The 13,543-nt window shown below is 40.7% G+C and overlaps 1 protein-coding gene across 5 annotated transcripts in view; it reads left to right on the forward strand.

Annotated features, from left to right (window-relative positions):
* Positions 1-12,148, forward strand: part of tsc2 (TSC complex subunit 2) — a 28,084-nt gene extending 15,936 nt beyond the window's left edge. For 3 of the 5 annotated variants that reach the window (XM_028017604.1, XM_028017603.1, XM_028017606.1), the window contains 16 exons: positions 1,997-2,158; positions 2,356-2,517; positions 2,789-2,901; positions 3,195-3,437; positions 3,546-3,794; positions 5,364-5,453; positions 7,019-7,164; positions 8,079-8,686; positions 9,005-9,083; positions 9,568-9,654; positions 10,249-10,435; positions 10,516-10,655; positions 10,736-10,814; positions 10,884-10,975; positions 11,599-11,697; positions 11,809-12,148. In XM_028017604.1, the coding sequence (XP_027873405.1) occupies positions 1,997-2,158; positions 2,356-2,517; positions 2,789-2,901; positions 3,195-3,437; positions 3,546-3,794; positions 5,364-5,453; positions 7,019-7,164; positions 8,079-8,686; positions 9,005-9,083; positions 9,568-9,654; positions 10,249-10,435; positions 10,516-10,655; positions 10,736-10,814; positions 10,884-10,975; positions 11,599-11,697; positions 11,809-11,976 (2,704 nt within the window). In that variant the 3' untranslated portion in view covers positions 11,977-12,148. The remainder of the gene's footprint in view (positions 1-1,996; positions 2,159-2,355; positions 2,518-2,788; positions 2,902-3,194; positions 3,438-3,545; positions 3,795-5,363; positions 5,454-7,018; positions 7,165-8,078; positions 8,687-9,004; positions 9,084-9,567; positions 9,655-10,248; positions 10,436-10,515; positions 10,656-10,735; positions 10,815-10,883; positions 10,976-11,598; positions 11,698-11,808) is intronic. The other 2 variants (XM_028017607.1, XM_028017605.1) reach the window with 2 other exon arrangements.
* The last annotated feature ends 1,395 nt before the right edge of the window (positions 12,149-13,543 follow it).

Raw genomic sequence — 13,543 nt, forward strand, 5'->3', positions numbered from 1 at the left:
GTGTCGTATATTTTCCATGAACACGGTGCTGTTTTATAGCACAATCAAGTAACTAATTACCTTCATCTGTTTTAAAAATACTGCATATACCAAACAACTTTAAAAGAAATTTGACTTTGCAATTTGATGCCTTGAAATTATCCTCCGTCTCTTTAAGAAACTGCTGCTCTTTACTATATGCTGCAATGCTTAGGAGCGTTGGACTGAGAAATAGTTTGTATGATGAGCTCAGCAGATATTCCACCAATTGCTGCTGCCGCTAGTCTGGAGGAGCTGAGTGGCATAATAGCTCAAGTTCATCCTGATTGGATGGAGAACAGTCAGACTGATTTTCAAGTTTTGTGACAGATTCTTAATTAGATATACGTAGTTCTGGGTTTTGATTGGACCATTTCAACATACGATGGCTCTTTAAAGTAAACTGTTCTAGCGTAGCTCTGGCTGTGTTCTTATTGTCATTATTCTGCTTAAACATCTGCCATAGTTTCAGCTCGTCTTTCGGCGAACAGCTGTGAATAAATTACTCACAGGTGAGCTCAACTTAGGCTCAGGTTGTTGACATTATTTATAAGAACCAAAGGTGGCCTGAATACAAATGCCGACCACACTTCTTGATTATTATTCATTTATTTGCAAAAAAAGTTTCACAGTTATGTCATGTGTTATGTTGGTCCATCACATAAAATTCTCCCAAAATTCAGTTCTATGAACAGAATTAGTAATAACAGACATATTATGCCTCAGTTTACCAACAGATGGCAGCAAAACAGTGACATGTGTAACTTTTGGTTGAGAAACTATTTTATTAGAAAACTGCAGTGTAGATCTTCTTAACCTGCTTTTATCTGTTAAAAGGCTGCTAATATATATATATATTTTTTTTCTTTTTGAATTTAAGTTTGTTTAATTTTGTTAAACCTGTGTCCATGTGGGCACCAACTCCAACATGACAATATTTAACACTTGTCAGTTTTATTTATTTCCATTGATTATTTACTTTAAAAGCACAGGAATATTTAACTTTGATGGCTATAAGTTTGGAGTGTTAAGTGGTTGTGTTTTTATATAGTTTGTGCCCACTGCATATTAAAAAAAAATTAGTTAAAGAAGAAGAGATAAAGGTAAGAGGAAGAAAAGATTGTAAATATGATTTAATTCAGATTCCAGGGCTTGGTCTGAATGAGAGTTTAATATTTATCCTTCTAGAAGGACAATATTTGTAACATGAAGCCATTTTAATTAATTTTCTTACTTTTGTTCACAGACCTTATGGTCTGGATAGAGAAAGCAATAATAAACAAGCAAATTAGTACATCAAGAGGAAGACATAAGACTAAATTAATTCATTTTGATGCATTCAGTTAATTTTCAATTGTTTCTGGCCATCTATTATTTGTAGATACTATTTCTTTTTTTTTTTTTTTTTAGGTTTTTCTGTCTTAGTGATTTGGATTTGAAACAGTCTTGAATAATCCCTCCTGTCAACAACAGAGACGTCTCGGTCCACCTGAAGTGTGGCTCTGAAACAATCGTTACGACTGCAGACTCCGTCTGGTTTCCGTCTAAATTCGACTGGACACAGATAGAGATTTGACTCACGCTTTGCTATTCCTTTCTGTCTTACTTGAGTCAAAAATATATCATTAAATTAGTCCCTTCCGCAGATCTGCCTGCATAAAACTAACCAAACAAAAATAACCTAAAAATATTTGTTGCCTCTCTGCTCACTCAGACCAAGCTGCAGCCTTTGTCTGTGTTTTGTGTTTTGTGTGCTTGATGTAAAGTCTTATCATTTCATGTTTAAGCGTGCATATTAACGCTCTTTTTGCATGTGATGTAGGTAGAAACGTGATCACTGGTGCGCTGTCTCTGCATTTTTTAAATTCCCATTTAATTCCTGTTGTCTCGGAGCATGCACGCCTAGGTACACTGACAGTGCATGCCTTTCTCTTGCTCTCCTGCTGTTTAGTAATCTCTCATTTTTCCCGTCTTTTAGGATGCACACTTCTACCACGACCTGCAGTCTGGGCTCTGCTGATGAAAATGCAGCGACTCAGGCCGATGAGGGACTCAAGACCGTCCACCTGGAGCTCACGGAGACGTGTCTAGACATGATGGCACGATACGTGTTCTCAAACTTCTCTGCTCTGCCAAAGAGGTTTGTGGTGCTTTTGTTTGTGTGTGTCTATCTCTAATCAGATGTTTAAATGGCTCGTCACCAGTCGGGGCTGAACGGGCTGGAAATGGTCAGATTTCGGCCACCAGCTGATTTCTCTTGCAGTTTCAGTATTTCTGCTGGATTGTTGTATTTGTCGAGTAAAATGTTAAACGTCTAGCTCCCCGCTGTCGTCTTAGGTCTCCGATCGCTGAGTTTCTGTTAGCCGGAGGTCGCAGCATGACCTGGTTGGTGGGCAACAAGCTTGTCACCATCACAACGAGTGGCGGTGTCAGAACGCAAGCTTTGCTGGGAATGGATATGTCAGAGCGTCTGGGAGGAGGAGGAGGAGAAATGACCAGGTGATGCTAGCTTTTGTTGTTTTCGTTGTTTTTTTTTACACCTATCTGACGACCTCGCATGTACTTCTCATCAAGCAAATAACACAAGAAGGTGTAAAATTTCCTCTTAGCTGTTTGTCTTTAAGAAAAAACACATTTATCCCATTTAAAGACAGTTTTATAAACAGCCAAAATTTCCTAAAAGCAACTATTTTTCATTTTTTTCTGCCTTCTACTACTTCGCTCAGTCTGCAAGGATTTCTGAACTTGCTTTGCTCCGTTGGGTTTGCAGGTCAGATCCGTCTCTTCACACCCGAATGACTAAAGAGGCTCCGGCCAAACTGGAGTCGCAGTCCAGTCAGCAACAGAACAGAACAACTCGGACGCGAGTCCGCTCCCGGTCAGGTAAGACTTGCTCAGTTTTACAGACGATCACCAGCCGGAAAGCTCCTGAAATCAGGTAGCTTTTATTTCCTCCTGGACATGTCACTCTGTTCATGTGTTTGCATTTGTTTCCTGAATTTTTCTGATTCCTGATTTTCGCTGTGCTGTTTTTAGTCTTATTCTCTAAATTGCTGATCTGTGTTCTTTTTCTTCCTCTTTTCAGTGTAAATATCTCATCCGAGCATCTTTTTGTCTGCAGTCCAGTGTGAAGAACGCCTGTCTTTGTGATTAAAGAGACTCCCCTTGTTTTGCAGGTGGTCACGCTCTGCGTGCTGGTCCTATTCCGAGTCTCAGTCCTCTGGTTTCCCCCTCTGAGGGAGAGTTGGCCTCTCCTCTGTCTCCTTCCTCTGGCCCCACCCTGGATGGCATCGGTCCTCCCTCCTCCACAGCTGCCGCTCTGTCTGCCCCTCCTCCGCTCAAGGACAACCCCAGCCTCGCCGAGTTTGTTCCAATGCTCACTCAGGGCTGGGCAGAGATCTTCATACGGAGACCCTCAGGTACATCATCCCTGGGCTAGGCCCTTTGTGTTTTTGTTTTTTTTAAATCCACTATTATAACCTGATTCAACAGCACAGTTGTGTCTTCCTGGCACTTTGTTACCTCAGGTAACACCAGCTGGCTGATGTGTCTGGAGAACCCACCCAGTCCCTTCTCCTCTGAGCTGGGCAACATGCCGCTGCAGGAGCTCTCCACCGTCCTGATGGCGATGGAGGGAGTGAAGGAGCCTCCCACTCAGACAGCCAGCGCTCCAGCCAGCACGGCCGCCCCAGCGCCAACGTCTGCCTCCGAACCGCTCACTCAAACACACAGCAGCGCCGGAGGAAAGGCCAACCTGTTTCAGCGCTCCAGCACCGGTGAGTGGCAGAATAAGGAGTCTTGGCGGACATGTTTGTGGTCGTGAGTTGGATCTGAAATTATGAATTTATCGCTCCACACTTTATATAAGCAGAACAGAAATTTGTACGTAACAGGGTTGTAACGAGATCTCATGATATTAAAACATCACAATATGTCTCGCTGAAGTGACTAGCATGGCCTGATGAAGCTGTAATGGAAGATGCTCCAGCAATTAAATAATTTGTTTGGGTTTTCAGTAGGAAAAAATAGAGACACAGTGAAATAATTATAAGTAGGGCTGAAGAAATTTATTGGATTAATCAGAATTGATCGATCATTGAAATAATTGTCAGGTAATTTACTAATCGATTAATCGTTAATTGGAGTATACAGATTCAAAAAAGGCCATTTGTTGCAAGAATAACATAGTGAGAGCAGTAATTAACCCAGAACTGTACAAAAATATTAACTTTTTGCATTTAGGATGACAAAAAAATCTTGTAAATATGTTCTACCCAGATCTAAAGGGGCATAGTTCTAGCTTCGTGTGGTTCACATTCTCTAAAAAGTCTCCTGTTAAGCACTGCTTGCCATCCAGTTTTTAATCTGTTAATGTAAAAATTAATCAACAGATTAGACTATGGTTTATTTTGTGTCAGGCCAGCCAAAATATTGCATATGTGTGACAGATGGAGTACAAAGTCTTTGATACAAAATTTAAAATGTGTAGTGCATTGCTTTCAGCCCGCTTTGAGTCAGTGTTTTGTTAAACCATATTTTCTCAATAGGGTTTAGCTCTGGGATTTGACTGGGCCTTTCTGACACACATGCTTTTCTTTAAACCAGTGGTGTACAAACCTTTTGCCACACAGACCAAAATCTCCAAATTGAAATAAGTCCGGGATTAGAAAAATATTTGTCCTATTTAAAAACTAAATACACATTTTCAGTCCATTCTTTTAATTTGAACCTATTTTAGCAACAAACCAAACAGCCAAGATTTTCATGAACCAAAGTAATTGTCAGATTTTCCTACAAACAAGATACAAAATCATTGTAGATCTCAAACATTTCTTTTTTAAAAAAGTTTAGAATTGAGTGAAAATCTCACTGTTGAAGTTTTGAATAAAATCTGTATCAGCTGTCTGTGGACAAATTGTGGGAAAGTTTAACAGCTACAGATGCTAAATATGTCTGGTAAGTAATTATGTCCTTCAAAGCACTACGCTCAACCCCGACTTACCTGCCAGAGCTTAATCTCAGTGGAACGGTTGTCAAATGACCAGCTGGTAAGAAAACGGACTAATCCTTTTAATCTTCTTTTTAATTCTGTAATTTCTTTGCAGCAGTTTTGTTCTTTTTTTATTCTGGACTTCATTTTTGAGTTTATTTTGTCTTTACTCTTTATTTACTCCCATTATCACATCTTGATTTTTCACTCTTTTTTTTTTTCTCCCCCAACATTTTACCCCCTTGGTCCCGATTGGATTCTTCTCATGGTGGGAATGCTGGTTTGTGTTTGGCTGTGGTGTGTTTTGTGGCTCGATGTGCCCCTGCCCCCCCTCTCCCGTTCGTCCCGCCTGCAGTTGGCGGCTCGCTCTGGTCTCTGGGTATGGCCAGTGGCCCCCCAGGACCTCCAGCTCCTGGCAGGTTGCACAGGAGCATTTCCTGGGCAGGTACCGTCATCATGTGTGACCCCACACCTCTGCCTCCCTCCCTGCTTTCCAGAAAACTCCTGGGGTGGTATATTTCTCCTCACTTGTACAAAACAGTGGTCTTTCAGGCACAATGCAGAGACGCTTTGGTGTCAATCTGGAAAATTTGAACTGAAATATTGAACAGATTTAAGCAAATGAGACAAAAATACATGACATCCGTTTGTATTTAGGAAACATATTAACTTTTAAAACAGTAATGGAAATAGATAATGAATATCTTGCAAAATGTTTTCTTTTTTTCCCCACTTACAGATTAAATATTATGAGAAGAAAGTGATATGAAATGAAAGTCTTAATACTATGAAAATGAAGTTGTATTATTTTGTGTATACATCTGTAATGTTACCAGAATAAGGTTGTGGTAAACACATCAGCATCAGCTTATAATCAGGAGCTGCTGTAGCTGCTGCTATTATGAATTTATTTTCACATCACTACGACGATTCAGGTATTCTTACAACTTGTGATATTGACTGTTTAATATGATTTTGACTTTATTCTCATAACACTTTGACTTTATTCCTGCAATTTTATTTTTTCTTAGCCCGGCCCTAATGCTTTGTGATACGAGACAACACTTTCCCCTGAAGTCTCCTCTGAAAACATTAGCGTCTTTAGCTTTCTAAACTGGTGAACTTCTGACAGGATCTTGTAAATAATGGAGCTCACAACTTCACAATTGTCATTAGGAACAATTATGAAATCACTGAACTATAAGTTTGTACTTTCACTCCAAGTGAAAGACAAATTAAAGGAGCATCTTGTTAGTTTTCTATCCTGCAAACATGAAATAAAACTGTTGTGTCTTACGACGGGCTGTTTTATGCTCAAACTTTGTACAAGTTGGGAACCTCACCGTCCCTGCTTTCCATGAACGTCTCTTCCTAACCCTGGAGGGAAGGTCATCTGTGACTGATGACTAAGTCGTGCCTGCTCTTGGATCGGTCAATCAGTAGCAGAGGAAAAGTGGAGTTAGTGGAGTTTTTGACCCCTCTGATTCTTTTTTCTCTTTTCTTTCCTTTCCAATGTCTAACTCGGATTTCTGAAATATACCCCCAGGCTGCCCCTTAACCTCTGTTAACAGGAAAGCCCAGATCTCATTAGGCACTTCTTTGCTCTACTGGGAAACCAGTGAAGCAAAGAAGCGGCTGAAGTTGCATGAATCTGAATGATAATGGAGTAGACAAGCGTGTGATGAATAGAACCTGCCAAACTGATCTGAGCTCAGCATTTCTGTGTGATTCTCTGTAGGTCGTGATCTCCTTCATGGGCCTGAGTCTGCTGATTGATGTTTAAATCTGTTTGTTTCTGTTTCATGTCAGAATGAATCATTTGCCTCTAAAATTGTGTTAGACTTCAGAGAGACTGTGTCAATAATAACTACTGACAGCTGCTGAAATATTTACTCCTTCACTCTTACAGCAGTACATGTCCGTGTGACTAACCTGGACGTAGTTCAGAGTGAATCGTTGATGCGTCTCTCCATCTGTGATGCGCATAACGATTGGCGTGTCCTGCTGCAGACTCTGCGGCGGTTCCGGAGGAGGGTTCAGGGGTCACAGCAAAGAGCGCCCCTCTCGAGTGGGTAGAGGGTGAAGAGTTTGAGCCGATTCCCTCCGAGCCCATATTCATGTCTGACAAGGCGCCGCTTCCCGGACCGCTCAGCAGGGTAAGTCGCTAATTGTGGCCGAAACGAACCCAAGGAAGTTGATTCTGACAAGAACCAACAAGATGGTTCCTGCAGAATTTATTTCTGTTTAACTCTCGAGAGTTCGATGTGATAAACGGGCTGCTTTTGTGTACTGCTACTTATGACTGCAGCGAAGAACAAAAACAATTTATTTTCACCCACTCGCGTTCATACTTAATGGAGTATGGGGGGCCGTTTTAAAAGGACAATATAAGGAAAGTGGTGAGAAAATGCTTTTTATTAGATTTATTCACATCTACATTTATTTGTAGGCCTGCCAGGAAAACACATTTTGCTGAGCAGTAAATTACCCTGGAAGCTATTGCAATTAATTTTCTTTTTTGAGGCAACTTTGAAATAATATAATGGTAATTGCATAACAATGCAAGTACACCCTCTCAAAGATCAATAAACTTTAAATTGAATCCCTTACTTAAATGAATGAGTTTATGTTAATGTTCAGCAGGAGGCTGTCACCAAGATTAACTTAGTTTTTTTAATGCTTGACCTTTTATTCTGTGTCACTAAATGTGAAGCATGATGATGGAAAACACTGTTGGAGACATGTTGTTTTTTTTTTTTTTTAAACAAAAACAAGATTGTCTTATTTGTTTAACTGTAAGTGTGTTTTTTTCTAATTTGGGACAGAAAAAACATGTTTGGTAGATTATAAATAATATTTTTGTTGCACCCTGATGTACGCTGGGATCTTCTGGTTTGGTTATTATGCCATAAATCAACTTGATTCCTCTTGGAACTAAATTAGATATATTCTTTGTTACTTTCTGCAAGTAATAAAATCTTGTTTGTTTTTTTATATATAATTTTATGAGTTAATCTGCTAGAATATGCTAAAGGAATAAAAATGTCCTTGTCTTCTGCCTGACTTTCAGTCCTCCTCCACCTCCAGTCAGGATGATGAAAAGTCCACTCTGGAGGAGGTGAGCGAAGGAGCGATTCCCATCGATCAGCCCAGCGTTGGCCCCTCCACCCCGGGCAGCCAGGGCCCTGACCTTCCTTTTCAGAGCCACTCTCAGTCCCAGGGTCACGGACTGAACAAGTCGAGCTCCTCCCCGGAGCTGCAGACGCTGCCGGAGGCCTTCACCAAAGCAGCGGTGGAGTCTGAGAAAAGTCAGGGCGACGCCGCTCGGCCCAGAGCGCCCTCAGATGGCAAGCCTCAGGCACTGCAGCAGCCCTGCTCAGACAAGGACAAAGTAGAGGGGAGCACCGGGGCGGACTTTAATGGACCAGGAGGTCCGGCCCAGGGTGGTGAGGGCTCCGGCTTGTCATCTCAGAGTGGGGGAGTTGCCATGAAGTTGGCCTTTCCAGCAGCGCCAGCTCTGCCTGGACCCATCTCTCCTGGCGGAGGCCACCGACCCCGAGGTCACACCATCTCTGTCTCCGCCCCGTCCTCCAGGAGAGAGAGGAAGACCGAGAGGGACTCGTATCACAGCCGACCCGGGCCCAGCAACGCAGAGAAGCTCTCCGGACTGAGTCCCAGGTAGTCAGCAGATTATTACAGACAGAACTGGATCTGGGCTTTAACCACCATTACTGGACAGATGGGAAAAACAAAAAGACCTAAACTTTGAGTAGTCAGTGTCTTCCCTTCCCCAGACTGATAAATATGAAGGTGGCCTCACTTATAGGCAAAACCCACAGTTGAACAGATCAATCCATCTTAGGATCATAAAGTTTTATATCTAAAAACAAACCAACAGCGTTTAGCATATTCAAAATATTCTTCTGAATATTTTATGTGAAGATTCTCATTCCAGAATAATTCTTAAAACATTTTCTTCTTTTTTTTTTTTTTTAGCTTTGTCTTCCTTCAGCTATATCACTCTCCTTTCTTTGGGAATGAAGCCAATAAACCGCTGCTGCTGCCCAAAACTCAGGTAAGCCGCCTCTTCCCCACGTTGGTCTGATCCGATCCAGTCAATGAAAACGAAGCGCTGCTGCATAAACAGTCAAAAGAAAGTAAACTATCTTCCAGTTTCTAGGAATATATTGAAAATGATCTGGTCTTCATGATGTGTGGAAATGATTGAAATGTAACCACAAGTGTACGAGACACAGAACTGGTTCCCTACTGGTATTTGTATAAAAAAAATGTAATAAAAAAGGCAAAAATTAAGTAAATCCTTTCATTCAACTGCATGTATTGATTTCATTACCTGGTAAAGATCGGATCATTCTTTTATTATGTCTGGAAATGTAAGACTTTACATTTTATAAATGAGGCTGAATTATTGCAAAAATATGATTTACCTCAGAAATGTAAGTACCTGATGAAAGGTAACGCCATGACAGTCCAGTCTCTCTGAGAAAGACATTAACCCTTCGCTGTCCGCTGTGCGTCCATCCTGTCCCCGGCTGCAGGTGATTGATCGGGCTGTGAAGGTTCTGGACCAGATGCCTCCTTATGATACCCATAAGATTGGAGTTGTGTTTGTTGGAGCTGGCCAGGTGAGAACACACCTGGCTTATTACATCATACGCAGCTGTGAAAAGCGATTCAGGGAGGCCAGCAGCAGTTAAAAACACCTGGCGGAACGGTGCATCTGCTGAGTTTATCATACCGAGTACTTTTCAGGGCAACGCTGCTGAGAGCATAAATAAAGGCTTAATGGAGGAATGTTGTGAGAAATTTGATATGTATAGCCTAGCATTTTTATTACAACTGCAGGTAATAGTTTCTCAATCGTGTTATAAAATGGCTCCATGTGCCTGGAAAACGGGTAACACCGCCCCTTTAAGGAAATAAAAACTATCCAAGCCAGTCTGGGTCAATGTGGAACAGTAATTACACCTAAGAACAGGTTCATAATGTATAATGTTTAAAACCGTTCAGACTACTTCATGTTTTCAGATTCTGTTCTTCGTTATTTGACAACTGCAGTTTATTTTCTCAGGTTATTTTGTCTTGTATGCTCCCATTTCTTTAATGATGTAAAACATTTAGGTGTGGCAAAATAGCAAATGCAGAAGAAGTTTGTAAGTATGTGCAAATACTTTCTCGCAGCACTGTCCACCTTCATCCTCCTCGTTCTCCCTCTTTAGGTTAACAATGAAGTTGCCATCCTGTCCAACGAATACGGGTCGAACCGCTACGCCGCGTTCCTCACCGGGCTCGGCAAACTAATCCACCTGAAGGACTGCGACCCCGACCAGATCTTCCTGGGCGGGCTGGATCAGTACGGGGATGACGGAGAGTTCACCTACTGTTGGCACGACGACATCATGCAGGGTGTGTGCACTCGCGTCACAACGCCGGCTATTTCCATGAGGACTAGTGGTTAAACTTTAAATGAAACCGTGTGTCTGCAGCCATCTTCCACATAGCCACGCTGATGCCGAACAGAGAGAGTGACAAGGGCTGCTGCAACAAGAAGCGACACATCGGCAACGACTTTGTCATGGTGGTCTACAACGACTCGGGAGAAGATTACAAACTGGGCACCATAAAGGTAAATGTGCGAACTCATTCAGAGAAATCACTAGAATGCATTTTAGTTTTCATTACAGAGTACGTTTCTCTCCGTTTTAGGGTCAATTTAATTTCGTCGAAGTGGTTATTAAGCCACTGGACTATGAATGTAACCTTGTATCTCTGCAGTGTCGGAAAGGTGAGTTAATTGCTGCCGTCTTTGCTCCTCATCATTATCGATGTGACTCATTTTATTCTGCCTTTTCAGACCTCGAGGGCCTGGTTGATACCACCGTTGCAAAAATCGTATCTGACCGCAACTTGCCACTCTTTGTTCGACAGATGGCTCTGCATGCAAATGTGAGTCTGATCCGTACTTCTGCAGAGTCTTGTGAAAATATTCACCTCGGTTGACGTTTTTTACGTTTTGTCAAGTTTCACCCAGAAACGTCAACGCATCTCATTATAGACCAACTCAATTTAGTATAATTGTGAAGTAGAAGGAAAATGAGGCATAGTTTTCATGCCTCATTTCAAATTTTTAACCGGTTTAAACTTCACATCAGTCTTCTTTGCTTGTATTCGTGTTCCTCGGTCTTCATGATGTTGTTTGTTCTCTATCTGGTGAAGTTTGAAGGCATTACATTAGGAGATTAAATATTTATGCACGATACATTTTCTATAAAAGTTTCAAAGTCATGTTTTCTTTTTCCTCTTTCTCTTTTCTGCTACTTTATTATATAAATATTCCAATAAAGTAAATGGAGGTTTGTGGAATTGACATTAGAAAACATGAAATACTTTCAGGTGGTAAAAAGCACAGAGACCGTAAACAAACATTGAAGGAAAAAATAAAAAAAAGAAACTTTCTGCTGCACACTATGTAGATCTTTTATTTAATTTATTTATTCTGTGAAAAGACTCTTCACATTCAATTTCTTCCCTAAACTCCCCCAGAATAAATCTTTGCTTGCTGTGTCTAGATGGCTTCTTTGGTGCATCAATACAGAGCGAATCCCTCGGATGCTTATGCTTCCAAGTGGCTTGCCAGATTACGACACATAAAGAGGATCAGGACCAGAGTAAGTTTAAAAACTCAAGAATTACAAGGCTCTCCCTCACCAACACGTTTTTCACTTATGTTTGCCAGTCTGAATTTAAACCGTCTTTTCCAACTCTGTGCTGCACCTCAGGCTCAGGAAGACATCCAGTCCCGTTCGACTCCAGGAATCTCTCTGACCCAAGGACACACTCAGCAAAATAAAGCATTTCAACAAGGAGCTTCAGCTCCTACTCCCGAGATGTCGGGACAGAGAAAAAGACTTGTTTCGACGGTGGACGACTTTACTGATTTTGTTTGACTTTATTTGCAAGGGTGACTTTGTTCGGCAGACTGAACACGCACACACACCCGCCCACCCCCTCTCTCTCTCTCATACACACCCCCACACACACACACATACACAAACAGACTGGTTGTGTTTGTTTCAACTACTGTATCAATTAAAAGTGATCATTTAAAAAAATCTGAAATCTTGTGTTCCTTATTTTTTTAGCGTGAGGAAACGATGCCCATTTGTAAAAAACTTTTGAGTTTTGTCTTTCAGTGCTGAGGTAGTTTAACTCTTTACCAACAGTCTGAAGACACTACTGTATTTTATTTATGGCCAAATACTTGAGATGCTCAGATCTAGTTTTTTTCTGGGGCATCTTACCCAGTCCTGACATTTCTATTTCCAGCATCGTCTGGTAAAAATATTTTCTGAGCAGGAATGTTTTTTTGAACATTTAGTGTTATTTCTGGTCATTTCGCTTTCTCCTCTTGTGCCCGTTATAGTTTTGATCATTTGGAGATTTCACACTGACGTCCTTGGGAGTCATATTTTGATGTTATAGCTAATAAAAAAAAATAATTTAAAAACAACTAAATGTGGTTTTATAACTACTAAATATTATGCAGCACGAAAATCCATCAGAAGACTAAGTTGACTCAAATAGGGATCAGGACCAAAATACATAGAAATAATGGTGGAATAGAAAATGTTCAATTATCCAAAATAAGTTTAATACTATTTTTTTTTTTTTTTTTTTACAAAAATCATAGAAATTGATTACAAAAAATAAACTGTCAGGCAATAGTGTGAGCACATTGATGCAAAATAGTTTAGATAAAAAATGGAAGTAGAGAGAAAACTGCTAAATTAACTGGTTTACCCACAAAGGCGCTGATGTTTTTGTTACTGTAGTTTTTTGGCCGCTACTTTGTAGTGATGTTTAAATATAAGATGGATTATAAAATAGTGTGCCAGAATGAGCCTTTTTATAATAAAAGAAAAACTCCACAGACTTGCTGATATCAGTGAAAGCAGTAACGGAGTCACTATTTGATACTTCAAGCATAATCTTCATATTTTTGGGTTTCCAAAGGACAGTATATATAATTTGTTCAGACAAAACGTTTTTTGGACGTTAGTGTAGCGTCAGTTAGTGCTATATTGCGAGTTAGCGTAGGAGAAACGTTTTTCCCTTTTCTTTGGAATTTTTTATTTTGTTTTTGCTTTGCTTTTTTGTATTTTGTGTTAAATGTATTTTGATGTTCACTTTATGCCATCCATTGGTGAGGAATCTGCACTTTCAGGCCTTTTTTTGTCCCTTTGCCATGGTGAATCAGGTGAATCGGTGTCTGCGCTCCATTGATGAGGGAATATTCTATTATATTCGTATTCCTATTAACTGAGGGGCAACTTCACTCAGAGTTGAGTTAGCTAGCGTTGAGTATCACAGAGCTAAGTAGGTTTATTCAGTGTATCTAATCAGGCTTTTGTTAACTCGGCTTTCTGAAACGGGGCCCTGGAAGTTAATAAAGCAACAGTTTTCAGTCAACACATTAGTTTTGTCCCAACCCAGAATTACTTACACCGTCCAGGG

This window comes from Xiphophorus couchianus, chromosome 5, assembly GCF_001444195.1.
Source record: "Xiphophorus couchianus chromosome 5, X_couchianus-1.0, whole genome shotgun sequence".
In the NCBI taxonomy this organism is placed as follows: Eukaryota; Metazoa; Chordata; class Actinopteri; order Cyprinodontiformes; family Poeciliidae; genus Xiphophorus; species Xiphophorus couchianus.